The following is a 24,298-nucleotide window of genomic DNA, read 5'->3' as shown; positions in this document are numbered from 1 at the left end:
AAATCACAACTAACACCACATTGTATTGCAGTAACCCACTGTTTATTTCACAGTTGCCAACATTATGCAACTCTTCAGAAATATTCAGAAAAACAGATGTGTGGTACACAAAATCCATGATAGCCGTGTCCCCTCCTACATCAAGCTCCATGCAGTAACTGCTGATCTTAGATCTTAGAGAGCATCTGTAAAGTCCACTGAAGTTGACTTTTTTGCTCATCTTTTAATGGGGGAGATTGATTAAGCATCCTATTTATGGAGAAGTACTTGAATGCAATCCCATCATACATTCCCATTCGATGCCTTTCAATATTTAAACAATTTAAGAGTTTAAGGAATGAACGTTTCCAAGTTGCAGGTTTATAAAAAATCCTATTCAATACAGAAGATAGTTTCCTCTTCCGTCATTTTCCTTGAAACAGTTGCACAGAGAAAAATCCATGTTCCACCACAATTACTGGCCTACTGATCAATATATTATACACAAACCCAGTTTTCATTTACTGTCAACTTTCTGAATTATGTATTCTCTTCTTTTCTGTGTTATCTTTGTACATTCATAAAAGCCCAATAGCTTATACCTAGGAGCACTCCTAAGCCTGTTGAAGTTCGTAATCCTAAACAAGGACTGAACAGATTTTTACCTAAAAAGGAACAGAATATCCATGCCTCTGTGTATGCGCATTACTGTTATGAAATACATATCAAAAGCCAGTGCCACAACTTCAGTTTAAGAATGTGTGCACAGAAGTACAGATAGTCTCATCCTTTCTACTCACCTGGAGTACCACTGCATAACCCACAAGCAGGAGGTCCCTAGTAGTTAGTCTTAGTGGTCTACAAAACACCTATGAAATACTTTTCTGCCGTGCTTAAACACTCCCCCAATGGTTCTAATTATTTCCTCATACCACCTCCTCCCCATACATGAGACTTAGACTGGGATCCCTGTACGTTTTAGGAAGTTGTATGAAGATCCAAAATACGAACAAGTATGGACTGAATAAAATAAAAGAGATTGTCAAAGGAGGAAACAGTCCATAAAGCTTGTGTTTCTAACATCCAGTGGCTTTGTGAGGGATGCGTACACCAGGCTATCAGTTTATGTGTAATACCAACTTAATAATACAGAAGAGCTGATCTGAAACCCAGCTCTGCACACGCAACCATGGCATTGCAGTCAGGACAGCAGATGCACAGCCAGCTGCAGGTATGTCCAGCCTTTTGCACTACAGCAACAAAACCCAACAGACTAATGTATTTTATAGAGCGAAAGGCATTGAGGTATTTTATAGAGGGACAGGGGAATGCTAGGTGCCTGCCTGCTGGACTGGTACTTCTACAGCAGTTAACGGCTTGGCTCACATGCCGGCTTGGCTTTGATTGACAGGAGCAGTGTGGCTGGGGGAGCTCGGGAGACGATTTTTACAGGAGCGTTTCTAGGAGATGGTGAGGCAAACGAGTGCCTTGCCCATGTGCAAAAAGCCGGTATTTCCATCTGTTTGTTGAGATTTTTCCCGGTACGATGCAAACACACCGCAAGAAATCGTAGCTAATGTCAGAACGGCAGCGACCGGATCGCAAGGGCTCGGGTCCCCAGGGCAGAGCTCGCGGCCGCCGCCATTTTCCCTCGGGCCTGGTCTGACCCCCGCCGTGGCCGCAGGAAACACCTCCCGGGGAAGCTCCGCCGCTCAGCGGTAGCGCGGCGGCCGCCGTCACCTCCCGGGTTCCGGCCCCGACGGCTGCGGCTCGGGGGCCGCCCGAAGCGAGGCAACGCCTCACCCCACTTGGGAAGGCCTCAAAGCCAAGATGGCAACACCGCCCTGCCCTGCCCCCGCGGCCCGCCCAGCCCCGCGGCGGCCATCAGGGGCAACGGGCCCTCAGCCAGCCTCCCCGCGCCCGCGACGACCGCGACCCCGGCGCGTCGGCGGCAAGGGGCGCCGCCGGGCGGAGCGGCCGCCGGCCCCGGCGCATCACACCAGGGGGCGGGACCAGGCCGCGCCGAGGGAGAGGCGCCCACTGCGCCTGCTCCGAGCGGCCGGCGACACTGCGCACGGGTGTGTGACGGCATAACCAATCTTGCGGCCGGGTACCCCCCTGACGTCACTCATGATTGACGTGCTGGCTGTCCAATGAGAGCTGGAGATGCCATTCAAATGAAGGGTGCCGGTGTAACCGCAGCCAATCGAATCCTGGGGCGGTCTTCGGATGGAGGTACGTTCCCGGGCGTCTCCGGCGGGGTGTTACTGCGCTCGGGGCGGTGCCGCCGCTTAGTGTGTTTGGAGCCGGGGGCCGAGCGGCGGGGCTCGGCGGTATGGGGATGAGGTAGAGTCGGCCCGGCTGCGGCGAACAGGCGAGCGCGTCTGAGTGGCGGGGCCGAGCCTGCGCGGCGGCGAGGAGCGCGGAGCCGGCCGGAGGATGGAGGACAAGAAGGAAGAAGGCGAGGCGGAGATCCAGGAGCACGGGCCCGAGCACTGGTTCAGCAAGTGGGAGAGGCAGTGCCTGGCTGAAGCCGAGCAGGAGGAGGCGCTGGCTCCGGAGCTGCAAGACGAGGAGGCGGCGCAGCCGGAGCACAAGCAGCAGAAGCTCTGGCACCTCTTCCAGAACTCGGCCACCGCTGTGGCGCAGCTCTACAAGGGTGAGCGTCGCGGGAGAGGTCGGGGGGGACGGGGTTTGTCGGGCGCTGGAGCCCGGGAGCTGTGTGTTCGGGGCCGAGGCTGGGCCCAGGGAGGTGGCGGCAGGGTGGGCGCCACTGAGCTGCTGGTGGTGGGGTGGGAACGGGGCCGCGATGGCACAAAGGGGATGTGGCGGCCTGGGTAGAGGGAGGAGCGGGCTTCCGGCCCGGGGGCTCCGCGCCCGTCCATAGAGACAGACGGGAAAACAAAATGGCGTGAGGGGGAGCTGCCGCCGCTGCCCGGACGTCGCCCTTCGCCGCCTCCAGCGGAGCGGCCCAGGCCGCTGGAACAGTTGGGCCGGCGGTACCAGAGGGCTGGCTCTGGCGTCAGCCCGGCCTACCGCCACCCCGGCTGGCACGGGAGGGCAAAGGCGGCCGGTGGGACTCGGCCCTGCACCTGAGGCCTCGGGGAGGCAGGCAGCCCCGGCCGAAAGCGGTCTCGGCGGGGGGCCGCGCCGGGACAGCCCTGGCCAGGGGGGGAGCGCTGTGAATGTCCGGGGAGCGGCGGACTCCGGGGACGGGGAGTGTGGGGACCGGCCGGGAAGCCCGGCCCTGCCGGCGGCGGCTCCCGACGCCCAGCCCAGGGAAGAGGCTCCGACAAAATGGCGAAGTGAGGGGCCGGCCCCATTGTGCGGCGGGGGCTGCGGGCGGGGGCCGCGCAGGCCGCTTTCCCGGCAGGCTGGGGGCATCTCTGCCGCCGGTCCTGGGACCGGGCAGCCGCCGGCCCGCCCTTCTCGGCCCGGATCCCGAGTTGCCTTCGGAAGGTGGAACAAAATGGCGAAACCTAACATGGCCGTTCGGAGTTGGTGACTCCAAAATAAACAGCGTGTGTCCTTCCCTCCCTGCAGACCGGGTGTGCCAGCAGCCGGGGCTCTCCCTCTGGGTCCCCTTCCAGAACGCTGCCACTGCGGTCACCAACCTCTACAAAGGTAAGGGGCTGCCCTCCCCCTGCTGCCCCGGCAGCCCTTTCTGCTGAGCCGGGCCCGACTCTGCCTTCTGCCCCGGCTTACTCATAAGCAGGACCTGTTAATGTCTCTTATTCACCCTGATAAAATCTAAGCCGAGACTGCTTCCTGAATCTTGCAAGTTTTCCCTGGGCCCCTTGAGCTGACAGTAGCTGAATCTTTTCTGTTGTCTCATGTCACTGACTAATAATTTAAAAGCTGTTTTACTTCATGACCCTCAAAAGAGGATATTTATAATATGTGGTGCAGGCTTGTGAATTAAGGGAAGATGCAATAGTTTCTCGGAGTACTGTAATGTCCTGCATTTTGTGTTTTTCATGGTGTATTACATAGCGAACCATAGTTTAGGTTTAGTGTTTGTAAAGTTTTGTGTAGATGTTTGTGACAAAGTTCTGTCATCCTGTGACAGTGTGGCTTATTAAGTAAGCTTACTAATCTGAGTGCTAGAATGTCCCTATGACTGTGGCCAGGGTGGCTGTAAGAAAGCAGTGTTAGCCAAAACTTTGGTAAGGGTGCAGTCTGCATGTGGCTGTTCTATAGTGCTGTTTTCCTATGTGTTCCAATCTGTGAGTCTCTGTTTCTGAGCCCTGCTTTTCTTTAGGTTGTCACAAAAATTCTTGTGTGCAGAGGAAACAGTGGTTACTAGTGTGTTTTTTTAAAAACAAACAAAAAACCTAAAAACCCAAACAAGCCAAAACTGTATGCAAATGGTATCCTGATCAGTGGAACCTTAAATTGGCATGGTGTGATTCCCACTGCTAGTCTTCCATTTCTAGGAAAATGAAACTTTTAATGTCTAAGTTATTCTTCTAGTTTTTTTTTTGAGTTGTGGGATGTTTTTTTTTTCTTGGTCTGTACAGCATTACCTATAGTTATGTCTGCATCTTTCATTTGTCCCCAGTTTTCAGATTTTGGATTTGCTGTAAGCAATTTAACTTAGTAATGTACTTGTGATGGCTGAACAGGCTTCCGATAGATGTGAACAGAGCAATGAAGAAATGTGGGTGCATAACCCTCTCTGGCAGATACGACTTCTGTAGAAAGTGCATTTAAGTGTTGAGTATGTATTACAGGTCATATAAAGGGGTAGCATGTCATATAACAGGGTAGGCTTTGGCTGAGGGAGTGGGTCACTAGATAGTGGTCTGGGCATGAGTCTCTTGAGCATGGTGCTAGAGTAGCAGCAGGTAGTGCCAACAAATTGCTTGGAATAATTTTAGGTTTTTTTTTTTTTACAAATGGCATTGCTCTCCCTTACAGCATCTTTACTATGAAGAATTAGGCTGTTTATTCGTTAAATAATTAGATTACTTGTGCTATAGGCAAAACTAAACCCTATTTTTCTGCAGTAATGTGATTAACAGAAGAGCGTGTATGTGGTGACAGGGAAACTAGAATTTAAGTAGGAAGCTGTCTTTAGTCAGGTGTAATCTAATACTTTAGAAAGCAACACCTGAAACAAATCTTTCCTTCAAGCAGATCTTTAAGTGCTGAAGTACCTCTCTTACTTGGAACTGCTGTCTTTCAATTCTGCATTTCTGCTTCCAAATGGGTAGAAATTTGTTGGGAACACAGAACCAGCTAGATAGTGGCCTACCAGATAAGTTGAATTCTCTAAATGTGGATTTGCTTTCCTTAGTGATGAACATGGCTCTTTATAAATAGTTTTTGACATGCTCAGTAACATTTGTGTTTTGGGGGACTCTGTCAGAGCACTGGAGAAGTACTTGGTTTGGTAAACTGAACACCACAAACTGCCTCTTGCCCTGTCAGCTGCTTTCTGATCTGAGGAATGCTTGGATTTTTGAGGTGTCAAAAGTCTATAACAAGAACTACATGAGGAATAGTACATAAGGATAATATCATGTCTTGAATGTCAGCTTTTTTTTATTCCTGAAAATGTATGAAAACGCTAATACCATGAGTGATACCATCTCAGTGACCACACTGGGCAGGTCTTGGATCATGAATGGTTCTGACTGGTGCTGGTGGCTGCATTTAAAGACATTTGATTGTCTTCCGGATTGCACTGAATAAGTGAAGGCATGGCTTTATAATCCAGGAGTCAGATTTAAGGCCATTATAGGAAGTCTTGGGTTTATGGTGGAATAAGACTTGTAAACCTGTAATTTACCTTATTTTTATATAAAAAAAAAGATGTTTGCTAATGTTAATTTTCAGAATGTGTGTAGCTTGAAAGCTTGTATTTTGCCAGCTTGACTTTTGTATACAAAGTAGTTTTAGCTTCTAACATAAAAATCTAATGTTTCCTAGAGTCATGATGCTTAAACTTGCCCAGGCTGTATCAGCAGTTAGTGAGCTTGACTCCTAACTGGTTAAGTCCTTTGTAAGGCATTCTCATATACAAGGATAGGAGGTTATTGCTGTAAAGCTGGGCTCCTCATCTCACAGATGGACTTTCTCATTGTATTTCTGGAATTGATTAAAGGAATATTGTCAGTTTTCATGTTGGCTTCAAAGTGTTTAGGTAGCTTTTACTGTGAGTGTATTAAGAGTCTAAGCTGCTGTGGAGTATCAAATAGCTGGAGGAATGGTCTGTCATGTTGGCATTGCTTTCACAGGAATTAGCATTTGTAACTATTCTGGCCTTTTGATTATAAAGCAGCATAGGCAAAATACTCTTAGAGTGCCTAGAAGTACGCTTAACAGGTTACTCGGTGTACCTGTGTCACTTATGTTATAAACCCCCTCTGAAATCATCACTTTGAGATGGTTTTTCAGTATGTTTTATGTTTGAAAGGCTGCTTTCTGCTGGTGTAGATTTTGGTCTCTTTTGTGGACCATTGCAGTGGTGCCTTGGAACAGAAGACTAAAAATAGGATTTAATAGCGATTATTTTCATGTGTTTTTTCTGTTCTGTGATAACCAGATTAGATACAAAGGTCACTGTTTACCTGTAGACCAATAGCTTGGACAGCTGTTCTTAAATATTGTTCTGGGCAAATGGCTCTTACGTTGGACTTCAGTTGGTAGAGCAGGTATATAAAAAGCTGTCTTAAATTGGCTCTCCCAGATTATGAAAGTAAAGTGGAATTGGGAGTGGATATGTTGGTGTCTTTTAATGGAGCAAGAGTAACATAGCAGTAATTATTATAAAACTAAAATAGTTGTTCACAAAGGTCTAAAATTTATGACAAACAGGATGGGCATAGTTGAGTACAGAATATGGTTTGTCTGGCTTATTGCTGTTGGCTGAAGTATACTCAAGCTAGTATGATCTTCAATACTTCGAAAGCAATGTCCTACAAGGCATTGAAGTATTTCTTGCAGGCACAGTTGTAACTGATGTGACCAGTTATACTAATGGAGAATGGAACTGCATTTTGGAGATGGGTTAATTGAAAATAATGTGCTTAAAACTTTTGTATGTAAAATTTTCAGTGGGGTCTAAGTGGGGAAGGAAGCTGTTTAGCCTTCCTTTGTAAATGGTATATTACCTAATAAAAAGGCATTGGGGGCACTTATGTTCTAACTAGTTTTAAAACTGTGTGCTCTAGTGAATTGCCTCTGCAGTTGAAATTCAGATGAAACTAGAAGGACTCTAAAGAAATCTGAATTTCCTGAAAATTCTTTGCCTGTCAGAATCAAAGCCATTATTTCTTTGTGGGGTTTCCTGGCTGTCTTGGTGCACTTAGTGTGTCTCTTAAAGTGCATTATGTTGATTTGAGTACCATGCTCAGACTGACATGCTCAAAGTGTGGTTTTAATGGCAATATAAGTGTTGTAAAAGGTGCTGTTGTACTGACCTGAAGTATGGTAAATGCAGTTTTGGTGGTGCTTGAGTTGCTGTTGACTTTGATTTGCAAAGAGGATGCAACTCTAGCTGATAACCTTTTCAGGTTTAATAGGACTTCAATACTAGCTAATGTGTTACAGCTAACTTGGTACTATGTTACAATAACCTGTAGAAGAATTACTTCTTCCCCATGGTTGACAGGAGGCAGTGTCACTGATGTGTCATACTATATGTTGCTGTATCTGTAACACTAAAACACCTTTTTTTTTGTCTCCTTGCAGAAAGTGTGGATGTCCATCAGCGAAGCTTTGATGTAGGAATTCAGATTGGCTATCAGCGTCGGAACAAGGATGTCTTAGCTTGGGTTAAAAAACGCAGAAGAACTATTCGTAGAGAAGACTTGATCAGCTTCCTGTGTGGAAAAGTTCCTCCTCCAAGAAATTCTAGAGCTCCCCCAAGACTGACTGTAGTATCCCCTAATCGAGCTACTTCAACAGAAACTAGTTCATCTGTAGAGACTGATTTGCAACCCTTCCGTGAAGCCATAGCTCTGCATGGTAACAATATATTTTTTTTAATACTACTTGGTTAAAATTTTGGGGGGGCGGAGGTTCTTAAAGCATGTCTGGCTTGTGGCCATTGCTGGTTCCTTATGTACCTGATGTTCCAGCTGAAGGTTTGTATTCGCCTTGAGAATGAGTCGGTGTCTACATGTATAAGGCATACTAGCTACTAAAAAGATGCATAGGCCAATATTTAGCATAAAGAAAAGCTAAAAATGAGCCTTGGCTCTGTGATATTCTACAGCAGTGAGCTCAACAGTTAAGTATCAACTGCTGGTAGTGTTTGGTGCTTGACCAGATTTGGCATACATACCGATGCTAAAACAAATAGTTTTTGGAAAATAATACTATGCTAGCAACTTGGTAAATGTTAGATATGGCTAGCAGCAAGTAACTAGCAAATTTTTGTGAAGTTGGAGTGGGAATTTAATGTGTGAAGCTTCTGTCTCTGAGATACTGTACCTCACTGTAGTATGTTATTTGCTGGATAATGTGGTGTTTAGCATTCTACCTCAAGTATCCTAGAAAGGATACTTCACTTGCATGTCACTGCAATAATTTAGTCCTGTTTAAAACTTAGTTCTAGTTCACTTTCAGGCTTAGGTGTCTTCCAGTGTTGTACTGAATTTCCTTCCTTGACATCACCAACAGTGGTGGTGGTGTATCTCTTCTCCTTTTCGGAACTCAGTATTTGGTAGCTTATTCTATACTGGACTATTATCTAATAGGAACATTTTTATCACTTACTTAAATTGTTCCTGAGGTGAAATGAAGCAGCTCACCCATAATAGGGTTTATACCATGTAAAATTCTAGAAGGTAGCAGAAAAAGTCTAGCTATCCAGAAGTACAACTTGTGAAACTTAAAGGAAACTTTTACTGTTTCAGTTTTGTGTGGGGTATGGAATTAATGAGTTAATTAGATGAGTAGATTCTTGAAAATGCAGTTTTTGCTTTTGCTGTGCTATGATGGCTTCTTAATATACATAAACCAGACACTGTTACTGTCTAGGTGACAGCCTAGTTCTGGTTTTGTTTGCTGGCTGCTCTGTTGCCATTTAAATCAAGCATGCTTCTACCCAGTCATGCAGTTTTTGGCAGTTTTCCTCATATTGGAAGCTGGATAGAGAATTCTGTGCACTGGTACTGCTTATTCAGTAGGTAAAGCTAGTTTCATGAGAACTGCAGAAACAGGCTATAACCTGATATATAAATCCTCTTAAAAGTATCTTGCTTTCTGACACTATAGATGACTCATGTAGTTGGCTTTGTAACTGTAAAAGCTTACTCTGAGGTGGGAGTAAGCAAGTAGACTTGCTTCAGCACAGTGAGCTCTCAAGCAGAATAAATGCAGGCATTTTTATTGGTAATATGGCTCTCATGTACTATTGTTTCTTAGCATCTACTTTGTATAGAGGTGGTTCATGGAAGTCGCTTCTCTATACCTCGTGGTTCAAGACTCCCATGCTATAAAGTTTTCTTTCATATTTCATAACCTAATACAGGGTCATGAGGACTGTAGGAAAGTTCCCCACTCTGGCACTGCAGGGGCTAGAAGTGCACTCTTCCCCTCATCAGCTGGTTGACAAGATTCATGTCAGTCACCTTCTGAATTAAGTTCTCTTGGTACCAGCTTCAGTCTAGTCTTTGACACAAATGCGTTTGTGCTAAGCCTTTAGTAACTAGGCTTGTACTTGACCTTGTCTGGTTTTAGGTTTTCTACAATATCTACGTTCATCCAGCTTCTCCCCCTCTTTGTCATTAATGAAGTTATGGATAATCTTCCAAACTATTTTTCTATTTACCATAGGGTTTCTTGAAACTATGTTTTGATTTTTGAAACCTGGGTAGGATCTTCAGGTGTGTATAGATGAATGCCCTCTTTAGGGCTATGCTTATCTTAATTTCTGGCAGTGATTTGCTGCTTCTAGATATTGTGAGAATACAACCTGATGATAGCGAGTGGCAGTCTTGGTAAGTAATCAGGCCTAAGGCTTTAAGGGGCACTTTGGTATGTTCTGTGGCTTTTGTTTTGAGGCTTTGTTTTGTGCTGGTAGGCTACCTGTGGGAATGGTGTCATTTACTGGTAACATGGATGGGCTGGATTAGATTTAAGGGATAATACTAGGATTTTGCTGCCTTGAGCAAGACCTCTTTTAGTGAAACAGGAGTAGGTATGAATCTGTGACACCAAATAAAGCTTGGTGAAAGCAGAGTTGGTTCATTCACTTCTCAAAGTAAGACCATGGTGCTGCAATTTGCTTATCCTGCTCTTTGGGAGAAATAACTAATAAATAACCTGTAAATTTTTGACAGTCAGGTCTTAAAACTTTGATAGAAGCTGTAGTTACCAAGTAGCTAATAACTGTATAATTCCTGGAATACACAGTTCTAGGTATATTTCCTTAGACAAAAGCATCAGAGAAAAATATCTTTAGATATCAGTACAATCTTAAAACTGTATGCTGCATTTGAAAAGAAATCTGTTAAGACTGGTTTCTTGGCCTTTTATCTCAAATGTTTTATCTGACCTGTAATACAGCTGTGAAGTAGTTGGCAGTTTAACCAAAGCTAGGGATTTTTCAACCCAGTATTTAATCTTGTGATAATAGTTATCATAGTTTTTGTGCTGTAAGGAAACTTTTCCATTGTTCTGCTTCCAGGACTTGTTATGGTAGCTAGAAGTAAAATGATCGTGGCAAAACTATGCTGACATAAGAATGCTTAGGGTGTATATGATCTGCCTTCTCTTGAAACTCTGTGGCATGTATGTTGTGTAGCTGTTACTGAATCCTTTACCTTAAGTGTACCTTAAAGGGTACTTGAGATTGGGTTTTTGGGTTTAAGTAGTCTCTTCAGAGTGTGAGCTCTGGCAAATGTAATAAAAAAAATCTTTGCCTTTAGTATCAGCTTTGTTGTACTGATGGGTAACCTTTGAAACAGAATTGGTGGCAACTTGAAGTATGGATACCTGAACTAAAGTCTTCAAGAGAAGCTGAGTAGCTAGCTCAAGATAATTTTTCTGAAACTTGAGGAGTTCTGCAGCTGATGATCTAGAATTTAAAGAACTGGACATTAAGAATAAGGCATTTTAAGATGTGGTAGAAGATAAATACCTTTATTGTTTAGCATCACAAAGTCAGGTCTTTAACTTTCACTATTGCCTAGTATGTAATTGCAGTTAGCATGGGTACGGGTGTATTTTCCCCTACTATTTGGATGTGTATTGCCATATCCAGTTCTGTAGGAGAAGACTTTAAAATGACTGAATTGCATCAAACTGAGCTAAAGAGGCATAAGATTCCCAAAAGCTGATGTGTGCCAGGTCACTTGCTGCCTGGCTGTAGCCAGTATATGAAGGCTTGCTGTGCTGGTGGCTGTGCATGGTCCATGTTTGAAATAATGCTTTGGTCTTTGAGGATGTGCTCCATGTTTTAGAAATGATTCTCCCAAGTGTAAGAGGAGAAAATGCTATGATTTGAGTAAGGGGAAGAAGCAAGCCTGGGAATGTAATGCTGAAATACATTAGATGTAAACATTCTTAACTACAAATTAAGTGAATGGGCAACACCACAGTGAAGGGAGTGTTAGGGTGGTGATAGTGTTTTCTGTTTTCTTTTTTGGTGGGTTTGGTTTTGTTTTCTGCGGTTTTTTTTTTCTTCCTTAGGTTTAATGTTGCTGTGTATCATTCATGTGATTCAGTTTCTTTGGAATGGGGGAAGCCCTTGCTCTAGCCTGTAAGAGTGTGGCTTGGCCCCTTTAAAGAATCCTTGACTTCCATTAGGCCTCTTTATGCTCAAAGTATTAAACTGCAATGTAAGATATTAGCAGTTCTTACCAGGGTGGAGAAGCAGCACTTGGTAGAAGAGGGGATGGGAGAACAGAGTTCAGATTAGTTTGAGAGAGTTTAAGCTAAAGGGTGTGTGTGTGTGTCTCTGTGTGTGTGTGTGTGTAGCTATCATAGTTGCAGTGTTGGTAGGTAGTGCTAAATTTGCTCTTTGAGCAGTAATGTGAAAGGGTGAGTATGAGACAGGAGTGACAAAAATCTATCTGCATGCTGTGTTGTAGCTGTCTGAGGTTAACTAATTCCTGCTTCAGTCACACTTAAATGTGAATGGGTTTTGATACTTCCTGATTAAAACTTCTGGAAAACAATAGGTAATACTGTTGCTATACTGAACAGTAGTTATCCCATATCTTACATGGTGGTAGTGGTCTGAATAACAATGTCCATTATTAATTACAGTGCATATAAAATACTACTTACAGCTTATTAGGCCAGTGTTGATAAACCTGCTAATGTTGGCAGCTTTATCTACCTTAAGTATTTCATACTCCATAAAACAGATTTCTAGCCAAGCATTCTAATAACTTGATACTTTTTGGAGAGTACTTAGTTACAAATTAGCTATTATTGGTCAGTGTCTATAAACTGCCGCTTTTCCTACTAGTATTATGATTTAGAATGTAGCTTCAGATAAAAGCAGTGCTTTGTGAAATAATTGGCTATGAAATGCCATATTTTTGATGGCTGAAAGATATGGCAGGAATGATAATACTCCAGAATATTTCAGATATGCGCTCCACTTCAATCCTTTGAAGTTTGAAGAGAGTACCATGTGTCTGTCTTGAAGGCCTCTAGTAAAAAAGGAAAGCACCATACAGCAAGATCTCCTTTAAAAAGGAGAGTGTGAGGCTTAAGTGGTGGTGGTCATGAGATCTTTTTTTAGTAGCTGATTGAATCTCTATACTGTTGTATAGACAACTGATGTGCCTGTGATTAGGTCATGTTAATCATGATACAGAAATTTGATGTTATGAAAATGTTGTTAACAGTGATCTTACTATTTCCTAGTATCTACTTCTTCTTGATTTACTGCTTTAAATGACTTAAATACTTTGGGAAGAGGTCCGAGTACCCTGAAAACTTGAAACTCTAAATAATTCACAATACATGGATCTTTGAGGATTCCTCTTTGCATTACAACAACTTTCCAAGAAAAAATGAACTGTGGATCATAGTTCCTGAAAGATGCTTTCTCTGTCAAGAAAAGTAGATCTCAATTGCATTGCTGAGTGTCTTCAATGATGTTGTTTCCATGAAGTGGCAATTTGGTATCTCAGTGCATGCCTAGAATTTTCGTGCTGACTCTTCCATGTCAGCTTGATTACCCAATCCTAAACTGATACAAATGTTTCATTTGAAAGTTCTGCTCACTTGGATTGATGTGTAGTGCTATGAAATACGGTTAACTGCCAGTAACTGATACCAAATTGTCACTCAGTCTGTTAGCATACTTGGTAATGATTGTTATTCACTAGTTCAATATTAAGTGCCTATATAAGATGCAAGATTAAACTGCAGCTGGAAGTCCATGTACTGATACAATTTTCTTGTACTCAGTAATATCTCAGTAATAATTCAAACCTCTTATACTTCTGACATAAGGTTTGATTGAAGACTTGAACTTCTTAATTATCTCCTGAAGGTTGTTTCTGTGTTTAAATGTACAGTGATTCAATATTTCCTAAATATTGAAAAGTCAATGTCTGCTTGAGGCATTGCTTGTGAACCTTACAGCTTAAGAATATGCTGTAGCATTTTACAGATACATCTTTTAATTCTAACTTTATCTACTAATTAAAAAAATGCTTGTTATTGAAAAGGCTTACTTCAACATAGTTACTGAGTGACGTCAAAAAATGTATTCTCACATCGCATTTCAGTTTTAGGGTTTGTTTTGAATATTGTGTCTCCCCTTACTTGGGCAATAGACATAATGCAAAGATGTCTTGATAGAACTCAGTATATTAGCAATTTGTTTATGGGTTATGTAAGAGTAAATGACTGGTAAGTAGTGTAAACAGTTGATTCTCAGTGGAAGTACAATGCTAAACTTGTGTCCAGAGCTTGGAATAATAAGATGGGGGAAATTTCTGCAGTAAATTTGGATTTGAAACTGTTGCTTTCTGTACTGTTTTTATCCTGCACATTTTAATGGCAGAAAATACTTTTTTTTCTAATGTATGTTGTGCCTGTTGAAGTGGAACTTGCTGTTGTCTTTAAATTGTGAAGTGATTTTTGCATTCTGGTGGCCTATACCAGCTACAGTCTCAGAATTATATATTTGCTCATACATCTGTGTCATCAATTGGCTGCTTTACTTTTTTTGTAGATGTATAGGAACTTCTTTTCTTAATGGTTTTGAGTTAAAGCTTGACCTTAATCCTGGGAGTACTAGAACAAACTTTGTTTCCGAATTACCTTATCACTAAGACAGCTTCTGCTGGGTCCCTATCAGACTTAAAACCATGCCTCTGAGTTGTTTGAACACTACTTAGAGCTGTAAGCAAAAGCTCTAAGAAGCATCAGTGTGTGGCTGGTTCTACTAGTGGTTGTACGGTGCCCAATCATAGCCTGTGCTGTTACAAAAATCTAAGCTTCAAATGTTCTTTCAACAGTGATACAGGTTGGCCTGTTCTATCCTGACTTGTAAAGTAACCTGACTGCTGCAGATAGTTTTAGAATGTACCTTCTAATTGATGTTTCTAGCAACTGATAGCTCTAGTAGTCTTCTCTTCACAGAGCCTCTGAAGAGGCTTATTTGGCATGCCAGTGGCTAATAGGGTTGTTAAGCTTTACTTGTCAGCATGTGAGTTCTGGCTGCTTTCTTGACCATATATGAAGATATGCATTAAATGGTTTTGCAAACAGGGTTTATGGTGGCTGGACAGAGATATAGAGTATTTGAGACTGGAGAGAACGTTGGGGCTCAAGATTTTGAAAGTTACTGAGGCAAATCTTCCTGAACAGCTTAACATTCACTTTTTCTTATTGCTAGAAAAATACACAGATGTAGATCTTGTTGTGCTGGTCATCTTTTTGCATGACTTGTGCTTGACACTAGCTTTGATAGTTTATTTCTAAGGCCAACAGATGATCTTGTACTTTCCTTATACTGCTCAGATTTGAAGCAGTTATGATAGCAAAGATGTTTGTCTCACCTCTGAGCTCCTGTGTTCCTACAAACAGAGCCTGAATTCCAGTTTGTCATGAGTTGTTATGCTTTCATATACTAGCCCTTACTGAATTTTAGTGTCCTACTTTTGCACAGTTGTAATAGCAACATTACAGAATACAAAGTATGTAGTATAAAATTAATTATTTTCTTGTTTATAGCCTTATTTCTACATGAAACAAACTACTTTTAATCAAACATGCTGATAATCTGAATGCAAACTGAAGTATTTGCAGTGTACCTGTGACAAGTGTTTTGGATCAACCTGTCAATAGCAAATCTGGGGGGTTGTCTCGATTGGCTTGTTTGAGTGCTCTTGTGAGTTCTAGTAATAGTAATGTCTTGGCTAATAGTGTTAGCCATGAAATAAAGCTTTAACTTACAACCTAGCTCTTGTTTCTGTCAGATCTGTCACACTTCATTTTTCTTCAGAACCTAGTGACTGAGGCAGTGAAAGTGAGCAGAGTGGTGGTGGTTGAAACAAGACCAAATCAGGTCAACCTGGATATCCTTGGTAGGGGATGTTACTTCTGTGTAACTACTGGTCTAGCCTTTTACATTGAAGTGGTCTACTCTGAGTATGTACACATTTTGAACAGCATGTCATGTTTATGGAGCTAGTATTTGTCATAGTGTGCTGTTGAAGCTTGGTGTATAAGCTTACCTTAATGTCATAAGAAGCAGTTCTGGTAATTGTTAAATGGATTAAAAGCTGGGAAGGTGTGGTCTGGACTATGAGGAAGTGTGGCACAAATAGTAGGATGAAGTGCCTTTAACTTATCTCTAGAAGTCAGATAAGTGTCATCCCTTCTGCCACACATAGGAAACTAACTTTTCTTTACTGTTTGACTTAAATCCTTCCTCTTTTTTTCTCCCTAGGTCTCAGTGGTGCAATGGCTAGTATAAGTGTTCGCTCAAGTACCCCAGGCTCACCCACTCACGTGAGCAGTGGCTCCAATGCTAGTCGAAGGAGAAATGGACTTCATGATGTTGATTTGAACACTTTCATATCAGAAGAAATGGCACTCCACTTGGACAATGGTGGAACTAGAAAGCGTACCTCAGCCCAGTGTGGCGATGTCATTACAGACTCACCAACTCATAAACGCAACAGAATGATCTAAACTGCAAAAACTTCAAACCCACCATGCTGCTTGAAAGCCACTTGATCCTCAGAGTACTATTAAAAAGGAAACATGGCCTCATGTTTCCATATTCACTGTTTAAGACAAATTCAATAATTGCCATAAAGAAAATTTTAGTTATTACATTAGATGCCTCTTGTAACTGCAGCTTTCTTAAAATATATTCTTAGCAGAGGACATCAGATATTGTGTAGTAGTTAGCAAGATCATCATAGGCGAACATGTATCTGTTCCAAGGCTAAAAGTGACCTTACTTGTATTCTTAAAGGGAAAGGAAATTTCAGATGTTTATTTGGTTATAAAATGCTTTTTTTTTTTTGTCCTTTATTTCTTGCTGTGTTAAGTATTAGCTTAAACAGTATTGCCAGTTTGACTGAAATTGTCTACAACATGACTTGGCATCTTTGTCAAAACTGCAGGCTTCCATTTTTGCAGCACTACCATGCACCTAGTTTCTATATAGTAACAGTGTGCAAGTTATAAATATTGGACTGTACCCTTTTAGTTTTAAAAGCAATTGATAACTGGTTATTGTGTGATGTTAAGAGGTGCTATGATGGTCATGCAATTAATACTTAATATTGACTCAATACAAGGATCTTCATTGGATTCACTTTGTGTGTTCTAGTGCTCTGAAGTAGCAATATTAAACTTTTCCCCAATTAACTTCATAGGCTTTTAAATTGGTTTAATAAAATATATGTACTTATTGGTATTATCCTTGTGGTAATCTTAAAACAGTGCAGACTGCACCAGTGTGGACCTAAGTTTAGAGAAAGATGTCCTGTAATTGGAAAATAGGCTTTTCTGTTCAGTATTAGTGAGGGGTAGGTTTTGTGTGCACCCGTATCCCATTTTACATTTCTTGTGAAGTAATTGCCCATTGCTGGGGAGGGGTGGGAATGAGGGGGAATAGTTGGAAAAGGGGTGTGTTCTAACAAGTAAGATTTCTGGTCTTGAAACTTGGGCTAACTTAAACAACATTCTGTGATGCATGTCACTCCCTCCTGAAGGAGATGGCAGGTTCTTTGAAGTGCTAAGAAAATAATTTAAAACTGGAACTTGATTATAAATCCCTGGATTAACATGCCATAAGGATGAATTACAAAGGATAAAATGGCTTTCTCTGTTGAGCTTACATTCATAGAATTGAACTCTGGCTGCTGTAACTTAAGCATAATCTAAAACTGAACTAGAGATCAAGACTGATCTGCTGCAAATCCGTTTGAGTGGTGAAAGATGTGTTGGGCTGGAAGAGTGTCCTAAGTATTTTTACATGTAGATGCAACAAGTCCTTGGAGAGCTCTGGAGTCTCTAAAGCTCTAGATTTAGGGAAGGGGTAATACAGGAGGAATGACAAAATGAAGAGCTCCAAACCTGAAAGTTGGGAAAGGGGTATTTACTGAGGTGGTATGCATGCTTTTAACTGGAAGCAGAGGCTGATTCTTGGATGAAATGCAGCTATGCTGGATTCATAGTATTAATAAATTGTGGTGGTCTAGGTAAGTTAAGGCACCTTGAGCTCTGTGTTAATACACAACTCTTCAAGACTTTAGTTTACATGCTTGTGGAGTCAAGATTTTTTTTTTGTGTATTACATTCCCTGTTTGAAGCGGACTTCACTGTATTTTTGCTCCTTTTTACCCTGGTGTCTTCTCATTAGTGTTCTGTAGTCAAGGCAAGACAGCAGTGATGCCTAAAATTCTCAAAATTCAAGGCGCTCTACTAAGAGCATGATCTTGCTGTGTGGTGCTTCCATCAAATCTCTTTACATCGAAGAGCTCTTGAAGATGCTGACAGTTGCACAATACTGTAGCCTAGAGGTTGTGTAATCTATGGGACAAGTTGAAGACCTGTCCAAAGCAAGATGGTAAGAACTGTTCAAAACCTCCACCTGTGTTACACAGCTGAACTTGCACATCACCTGGAGACTTGGTATACATTAATTTCAGTTACTGCTATTAATGACAATTCATAAGACTTATTTTATGTAAGATATTAGTACTGCATAAAGCTAGCTTTCATTTGGAGACTGCATTTTCAACAGACTTTTGAAGATGGTACCTAAATACATCTCTTAGTATTTATTAGGCTGTTGGAGGAGGGATTTTTCTGTTCCAAAAGAAAAATCTGGAGAAGGACATGTATGAAAACTGGCTTTCAGCTCTTCTGTTTGTTCATTAACTGGCTTGTTCAAGTAAGATGCTTATGCTCTGTGATTTCTAACACTTTAATATTACCTGTAGTAAAGGTAACATTTCATTGTTATCAGTTCTGCATATGTGGACTGAACAGTAAAGGTGCTTCTGGTCAATACACAGAGCCTGTTCAAATTACTTCTCCCCTTCCCTGCAGTGAAATAAATCCTGTTAATGCTTTGAAGCATTAATTCTGTCTAGTACCATCTAAAACTAAATTTGTCTGGCTTATGGATTAATTTGTGCCATTTTTCTTTGGAAGAAAGTGGGCATAGATATTAAACTGATTGCATTGGTTTTTTTTTGCTTGTACCTTAAATATTTGGCAACTTTTTCATTGCTTTTTGTTTAGCCCCCACTGTTGTTTGCTCTTTGTTAACCTCTGCCAGAATGATCAAAACTGCATGTATTCACCTCGTAAACACAAGGAGAACAGGTTGTCTCTTAAAAAAATAATAAAAAGGAAGTCCCATACCTTTGCTTTGAAGACTATTTCTTGTGCCAGTGTAGAAAATTGATGTTCTGGAAATAGCTTTCAGCTCTTATCCAAACTAGCTCCTGGAGCCAGAAGTGAGTTGATTTTTCTGTAAGAAACACTGACATGAACTGTTTAGTTTGGTAAAAAGGTGCTTGCTTTTGCTTTCTCCTATGAATCATACAGTTGACCAGTCTCTTCTCCATGTACATCAGCTCTAACATGAACGTGCGGCAAGCTACGTAAAGTACATCCTGCACTGAAGCTACTGTGCTTGGCTTATTAATAAATTTTAAATGTTAAATCAATATTACAATAAAGTAATGCAAAAATGATTTTGACTGAAACTCAAGTCCTGCAGTTCAACTTCCTTCCAAATGTGGTTTACCCAGCTAGAGTAATAGAAACTCAATTGGGCTGCTTTAAGTTCTTAGGTACCACAGTCCATCAGTAAACTCAAACCAAGATCTGGTTAGTGCCAGTTGCGACTGGCTTATTTGGTTCTGCAGAATAGGATTTTTCTGTAGGAATGACATTTGATGGTAAATGCTCAGCACAGCTCCACTGCCTTGCCTTTCTGGTTTTGGACTAAAGATTTTAAGAATTGGGGTATGCTGTTAATTTGTACAAAATGTTCTGCAGAGTTTAATATCACTGGTACTTAAGCATTTTAAACTATGTCACTTAAAAACCTCTTTAGGAAGTGGCATTGACTTTAATAGTGTTTTCCAGTCTCTTGCAAAAGACTGGACTTCAGTGAAATGAGGTGCTTTAATCAGCAGCTTTTCCTGCTTAATGTTGGGTGTCCCTAAACCTGCAAGCTATTTTCCACCTACTTCCTGTAGCAGCAGGTCTGTGAATTTCTGTATGAAGGAAAGCTTTATTTCACAGGAGCTTTTAAGATAATGCCTTTTTTCTCTCTTTTTGTTAAATCAATGTTAACATTTTATCACTTTGAGCCAATGAAATGTTCCAGTGGTGACTTGGAAAGTACTCTTTAATGCCTTCTAAAAACCCCCCATCTTTCCAGTGTTGGCCTGGAGCTACTGCTAGCTTTGCAGCAATAAATAATGGCCACCTGACTTGTTCCACTGGGTTCCCTGCCCTGGTGGGGCTGTTGTTGTCTGGGGTGGCTGCAGGACCCTAGGGCTTGCTCATTCCAGATCTCTGGTTATTTAGGGTAATGAGGAGGGCACTGGCACTTGTCAGTGACCCTGCCTGTCTATAAAGTGTTACTTGTCTGTGTAACTCCCATGGATAGTTTGAGGCTGGTAAAGTTTCTATAGTCAACACTGGTGCTTTCTGCTGTCATTCTCACTGGGCCCCATTCAGACCATCTCAAAAGGACAGCTAAATGTCTCAAGCTCACAAGAGTAGTAGAGTATAAACCAAGCAGATTCACTTCTGTGTAGTATGGAAGCATCACCTAGCTCCAAGACTTAAGAGCTTGATGTTTTGCAGTGGGCATTGAGATTCCAGCATTTCCTTTGACTGTTTTGACCAGTGATGCCAATATGATGGCAGCTCTTTGGGGGCTTTTTAGAACACTGGAATTGTACATAAGGTCTGCACATAATATTTACTAAGAAGGGATGCGGTGGGGAATCACACAAGAATCACGATTTTGTTGGAATCTGCTATGAGCCCATTATTAGGCAGATGCTATAGTTTGTAGAAAAACTTGAACTTCAGTATAAAGAGTATTGATCAACTGGGTAAGATAGCATGTAAGACCAGTCTTAATCATTCATTGTAGTACTTTACCATTCTTGTATCTACTCTGAAGTGTAGAGGTAAAATTGGTTTAGAATGCTATAGAACAAGTTGAACATGAAAGGTAATACTGGGGTCCTTCTTGTGTCATCATGGTGTAATGTTGTCTTGCATCTGAAACTCATGGTGCTTCTCTACCTCTGATGCTCAAGCTACAAGAATTTGTTGGGAATTTTGTACACCTAGTGTCTTTCTTTTACCAAGTACCAAAGCAGAGGATGCAAGATTTTGCATTTATGCTAAATATACTAAGAATCTTGTTCTATTTCTACTAGAGTCTTGCTAGGGTCACTTACAGCTCCTGCTCATACAGGCAGGTGTACCCTTACTCACAGATTTTTGGTCAATGCTGAGAACTCCAAAGGTTAGCATTTGTTACTTCAATACATATTTTTGGCTTGATACTGCTAACTGAACCTAGCTTTCTCATTTTGAAGCGAGTCTGTAGTCTTATCTAGAATGTCCTATGCAAGAGTAAGATGGGGAGAAAACACCAAGTTTGTTTTGCTGTTTAGCTGAGTGATTACTTGGTGTCGTACGGCTGATAACTGCAGTTGACTGTAACCTTGCCTCTGCTAAGTGATGACCTTTAGACCACTTTCAAACCACAGAAATCTTTGCATCGTTGGAATGCTTTGGGCCAGTCTTGGAGCTATTTTTAAAAAACCATCCACAGTGCTTTTTTTTGAATGTAATTAAAATTTTAAAGCTCTGGGGAGAGAGTTTTGCCACAAGTTGGCAGCAGGGATGCTGCCCTGTATCTGTTCCATAAAGCACAGCTAAAGATAACGTAGGTTGTCCTCAACCAAAGTTTTCTAAAACCTGTTTTCTCTAAAAGCATCGACAAAACCCATGTGGGTTGTGCAAGTGGACTTCTCAGCCAAGGTGGGACCATCTTCTAGAGACTTGTGAGGAATGGCCTGCCAGTAATTCAACTGTTCATCTTGCTGAGGGAACCATAGTTTGTAGTTTCTGTGTCATCTCAGCTTTTCTGCTGGGAAAACTCATGCAGTTAAGTGTGCTCTGTCTTGACTATGCTTAAATGACTTCCCATGGTAGGCAGGCTTTCTTCCTCTCCCTGGAGAAACCGTTGTCATTAACGTGAGTCACTGAGGATGTATTTCTTTTTGCTAAAATGAATTTTGAAGTCTTTGAATTTAGTGATTGTGGTTTTCTGAGTAGGAAACTGCTGAAGATTCTCTGGATATTGTAGCTGCAGAGGCCTGTGTGCTGCCAGATGACAGTGCAGGGGTGCAACACTTTTGGAGCCTTAGATTATTTATTGAAAACTGATTTGTCTACCCCTGTGTGCTGTGTAACAGCTTCAGGCGTAGTCTTGACAAAATTGAGATTTCCTTAGGCCTACATTCATTTCCCCAAATACAGGCAATTCATCTCTCACACGCAGAAATTTTCCAGGGAATCAGGTACAACATACTTAAATACCATTAACTGTGGTCTTTGTTTCAACACAGCAAGGCCTAGGAGTTCCTTCCAAGCTAGGTTTCAGGCTGACTTGATCTTTCCCAAAGCTCATACTCACAAGCCATGCCTCTGTCTGGCTTTCGTCCCACTTGAGACCATGGCCCTTCCTGACCTCTCTTAGGTCAGGAGGGTCTCCTTGTACTGAATGTAGCATGTCTGAACGTCAAGGTGTTTCTGGTGAGTACTTGTACATGATGGGGTGTTTCTTTTAAATGAACATAACCTCAGATTGCCTGCGAGTTGTGGGATCTCTGTGGGATACAGCCCAGAGCATCCTGTTCTTGGACCTGCTTTGAGCAGAGGTTGGACCAGGTAACCTCCTGGGCTCTCTTTCCCCCTGAGTTAGTCTAGGATTTGCTCTATACTGTCCTTCTCAATGCAGTTTTATCCACCAGGGGGTAAAAGGCATTGGTGTCCTTGCTGTTAAGTAACACCTGCTGCTCAAATAACAACTGACCACTGAGGGTGACGCAAGGAATGGGTGAATTTTCCTTTCACAATGAGGCACACACTCTGCTGGAAATGTAAATGTTGCTCTGTCAGAATCGCTACCCCATAATCTCCTAAGGGGATGTTCAGCCCTGCAAAGGAGAAACCAGTCCCACACTTGACTATCTGAATTTCTTGCTTCTGTCTTGTCCACTTCATGGGCTTTGAAGTAACTGGGCTGATTTGGGCGGAATTGTGAAGCTGCTGCTGTGCGGTGGATGTTACCTGCTTGGCTGATGCAAACCTCCAAAGAAAGAGAGTGTCTGCCAGAGCTTGGTTTTGGTAAGGCATAAAAAATGCCATTTTCTAAGAGATGAAATGCCAATTAGAAGTAGCCAAGTGCTTTGTACTGAGGTCAAACCTCCTCCTCGTTAATGTGCTGACAAGCTGGTAGCTAACACTGAGCAATTTGGAGAGAAACTTTGCATACATTAGTTTCTGTTGGTGTACGTTCTGATGGGATCTGATAGATGGGAAATGGGAGAAAAGTGAAACTGTCAATGCAGATTAGATTTAGAATCAGTTAAAGCTCTAATTGTCATTATGTTCATTTCTTGTATGACTTATGGGAGATGAATGGTAAAATCATAGCAGTTATAAAGGTCTGAAACTTCCCCCTTGCTGGACAGTGTCTATACTGAAGATTCAGAAACGCACCAGGTGGACTGATGGCTTCTTGAAAATGTTTGTCACAAACCTGGGATTTTGCCTGAGAAGCAGAACCTGGGTTAGAGTTAAGCTGTTCCAGTCAAAGATCTCCAGAAATGCAGAGTTTTAACGCTGTTCCAGTGCCTGAATTTGTTTGCTATGAACTGGAACTGCATTACTGTGATGTTCCTGAAATAGTCCTGGTATTCCACTGAAACTAAAGCAGCAGGTCCCAGCTAAGCTTCCTTCCTTTCAAGGATACTTCAAACTCACAACCCTGTCTGGTGGCAAGTACAAGAAATAATACTGAATGTGTATTAAATATTCCAGCTTGGGAGGAGCCTGGGATCCTGATGAACCTAGGCTCTTGCAAGTGCATGCTGCAGTGGGGATTTTCCTTGTTTATGCTTGCACTCCCAGGTTATGATATCATTATGACAATATCAGGAGACTTTCAACACCACCAACAGTTTCCTCAGCTCCAGGTAGGCTGTACAGGTCAGAGATATATCACTGGAGCATGCCAGAAATGGTGGCAGATGAGAAGGGTGGGTAGCTTTGGTATCTGTCTCTGCATCAGAAGCAGATCTGATGCTGCTTGGAATAAAGAGGTATCTGTAGGTTTGATCATGCCAGGTTCTGCAGTTGTGTTTCATTAATATTAAACGTATATATAGATGTAAAGGCATATGGAGTTCCTAGCACTGCTGGTGAGCAATGCCTCGTGTTGTCTTTCGATGTTGGCCAAACACCTTTCAAATGAGACTGACTTCTTATCCCATCATTTACCTCTGCGTGTGGATTTCAGATAACACTGTCAACTGGTTTTGTCCCCTTTCTGCAGCTGTTTTGCTGTAGCTCTTCTAAACAGAGATGGCAGAGCAAAAGGCAGGTTCCCACAAGCTGCACAACACTAAACTTGCCCAGCGCAGTGCTCTAGATCAACCTTCAAGTCCTTGTGGTATCTGCAGTAACATGGAGGTAGAAGGCTCCACTGAGACCCCTAGACTATGTACAGGTGATCAGCAGGAGATGGTCTTGATGAATGTAAGGAATACACAGGCAAGAGGTGGTACAGGAGCACTGAAGGTGAGGTAAACTTGCCCTT

At 42.1% G+C, this 24,298-nt stretch overlaps 1 protein-coding gene across 2 annotated transcripts; it reads left to right on the top strand.

The window, feature by feature from the left end:
• The first annotated feature begins 2,194 nt into the window (after positions 1-2,194).
• Positions 2,195-19,130, top strand: HAPSTR1 (HUWE1 associated protein modifying stress responses). Of its 2 annotated transcripts, XM_065683910.1 has the most exons (4): positions 2,195-2,638; positions 3,523-3,603; positions 7,678-7,953; positions 15,857-19,130. In XM_065683910.1, the coding sequence occupies exons 1-4, from the start codon at positions 2,419-2,421 to the stop codon at positions 16,099-16,101; spliced, it is 822 nt and encodes a 273-aa protein (XP_065539982.1). In that variant the 5' UTR covers positions 2,195-2,418; the 3' UTR covers positions 16,102-19,130. The 2 variants fall into 2 exon arrangements, with proteins under 2 accessions (XP_065539982.1, XP_065539983.1); XM_065683911.1 differs by lacking the exon at positions 3,523-3,603.
• Positions 19,131-24,298: the final 5,168 nt, after the last annotated feature.

Source organism: Lathamus discolor, chromosome 6 (assembly GCF_037157495.1).
Source record: "Lathamus discolor isolate bLatDis1 chromosome 6, bLatDis1.hap1, whole genome shotgun sequence".
NCBI lineage: Eukaryota > Metazoa > Chordata > Aves > Psittaciformes > Psittacidae > Lathamus > Lathamus discolor.
This window is presented reverse-complemented; position numbering and strand designations above follow the sequence as displayed.

Bases quoted from the DNA above. Each gene is read 5' to 3' on its own strand.
- HAPSTR1 (XM_065683910.1), top strand. From the start codon at position 2,419: ATGGAGGACAAGAAGGAAGAAGGCGAGGCGGAGATCCAGGAGCACGGG. The intron at 2,639-3,522 runs GTGAGCGTCGCG...CCCTCCCTGCAG, and splicing joins TGTGGCGCAGCTCTACAAGG to ACCGGGTGTGCCAGCAGCCG. The intron at 3,604-7,677 runs GTAAGGGGCTGC...GTCTCCTTGCAG, and splicing joins GGTCACCAACCTCTACAAAG to AAAGTGTGGATGTCCATCAG.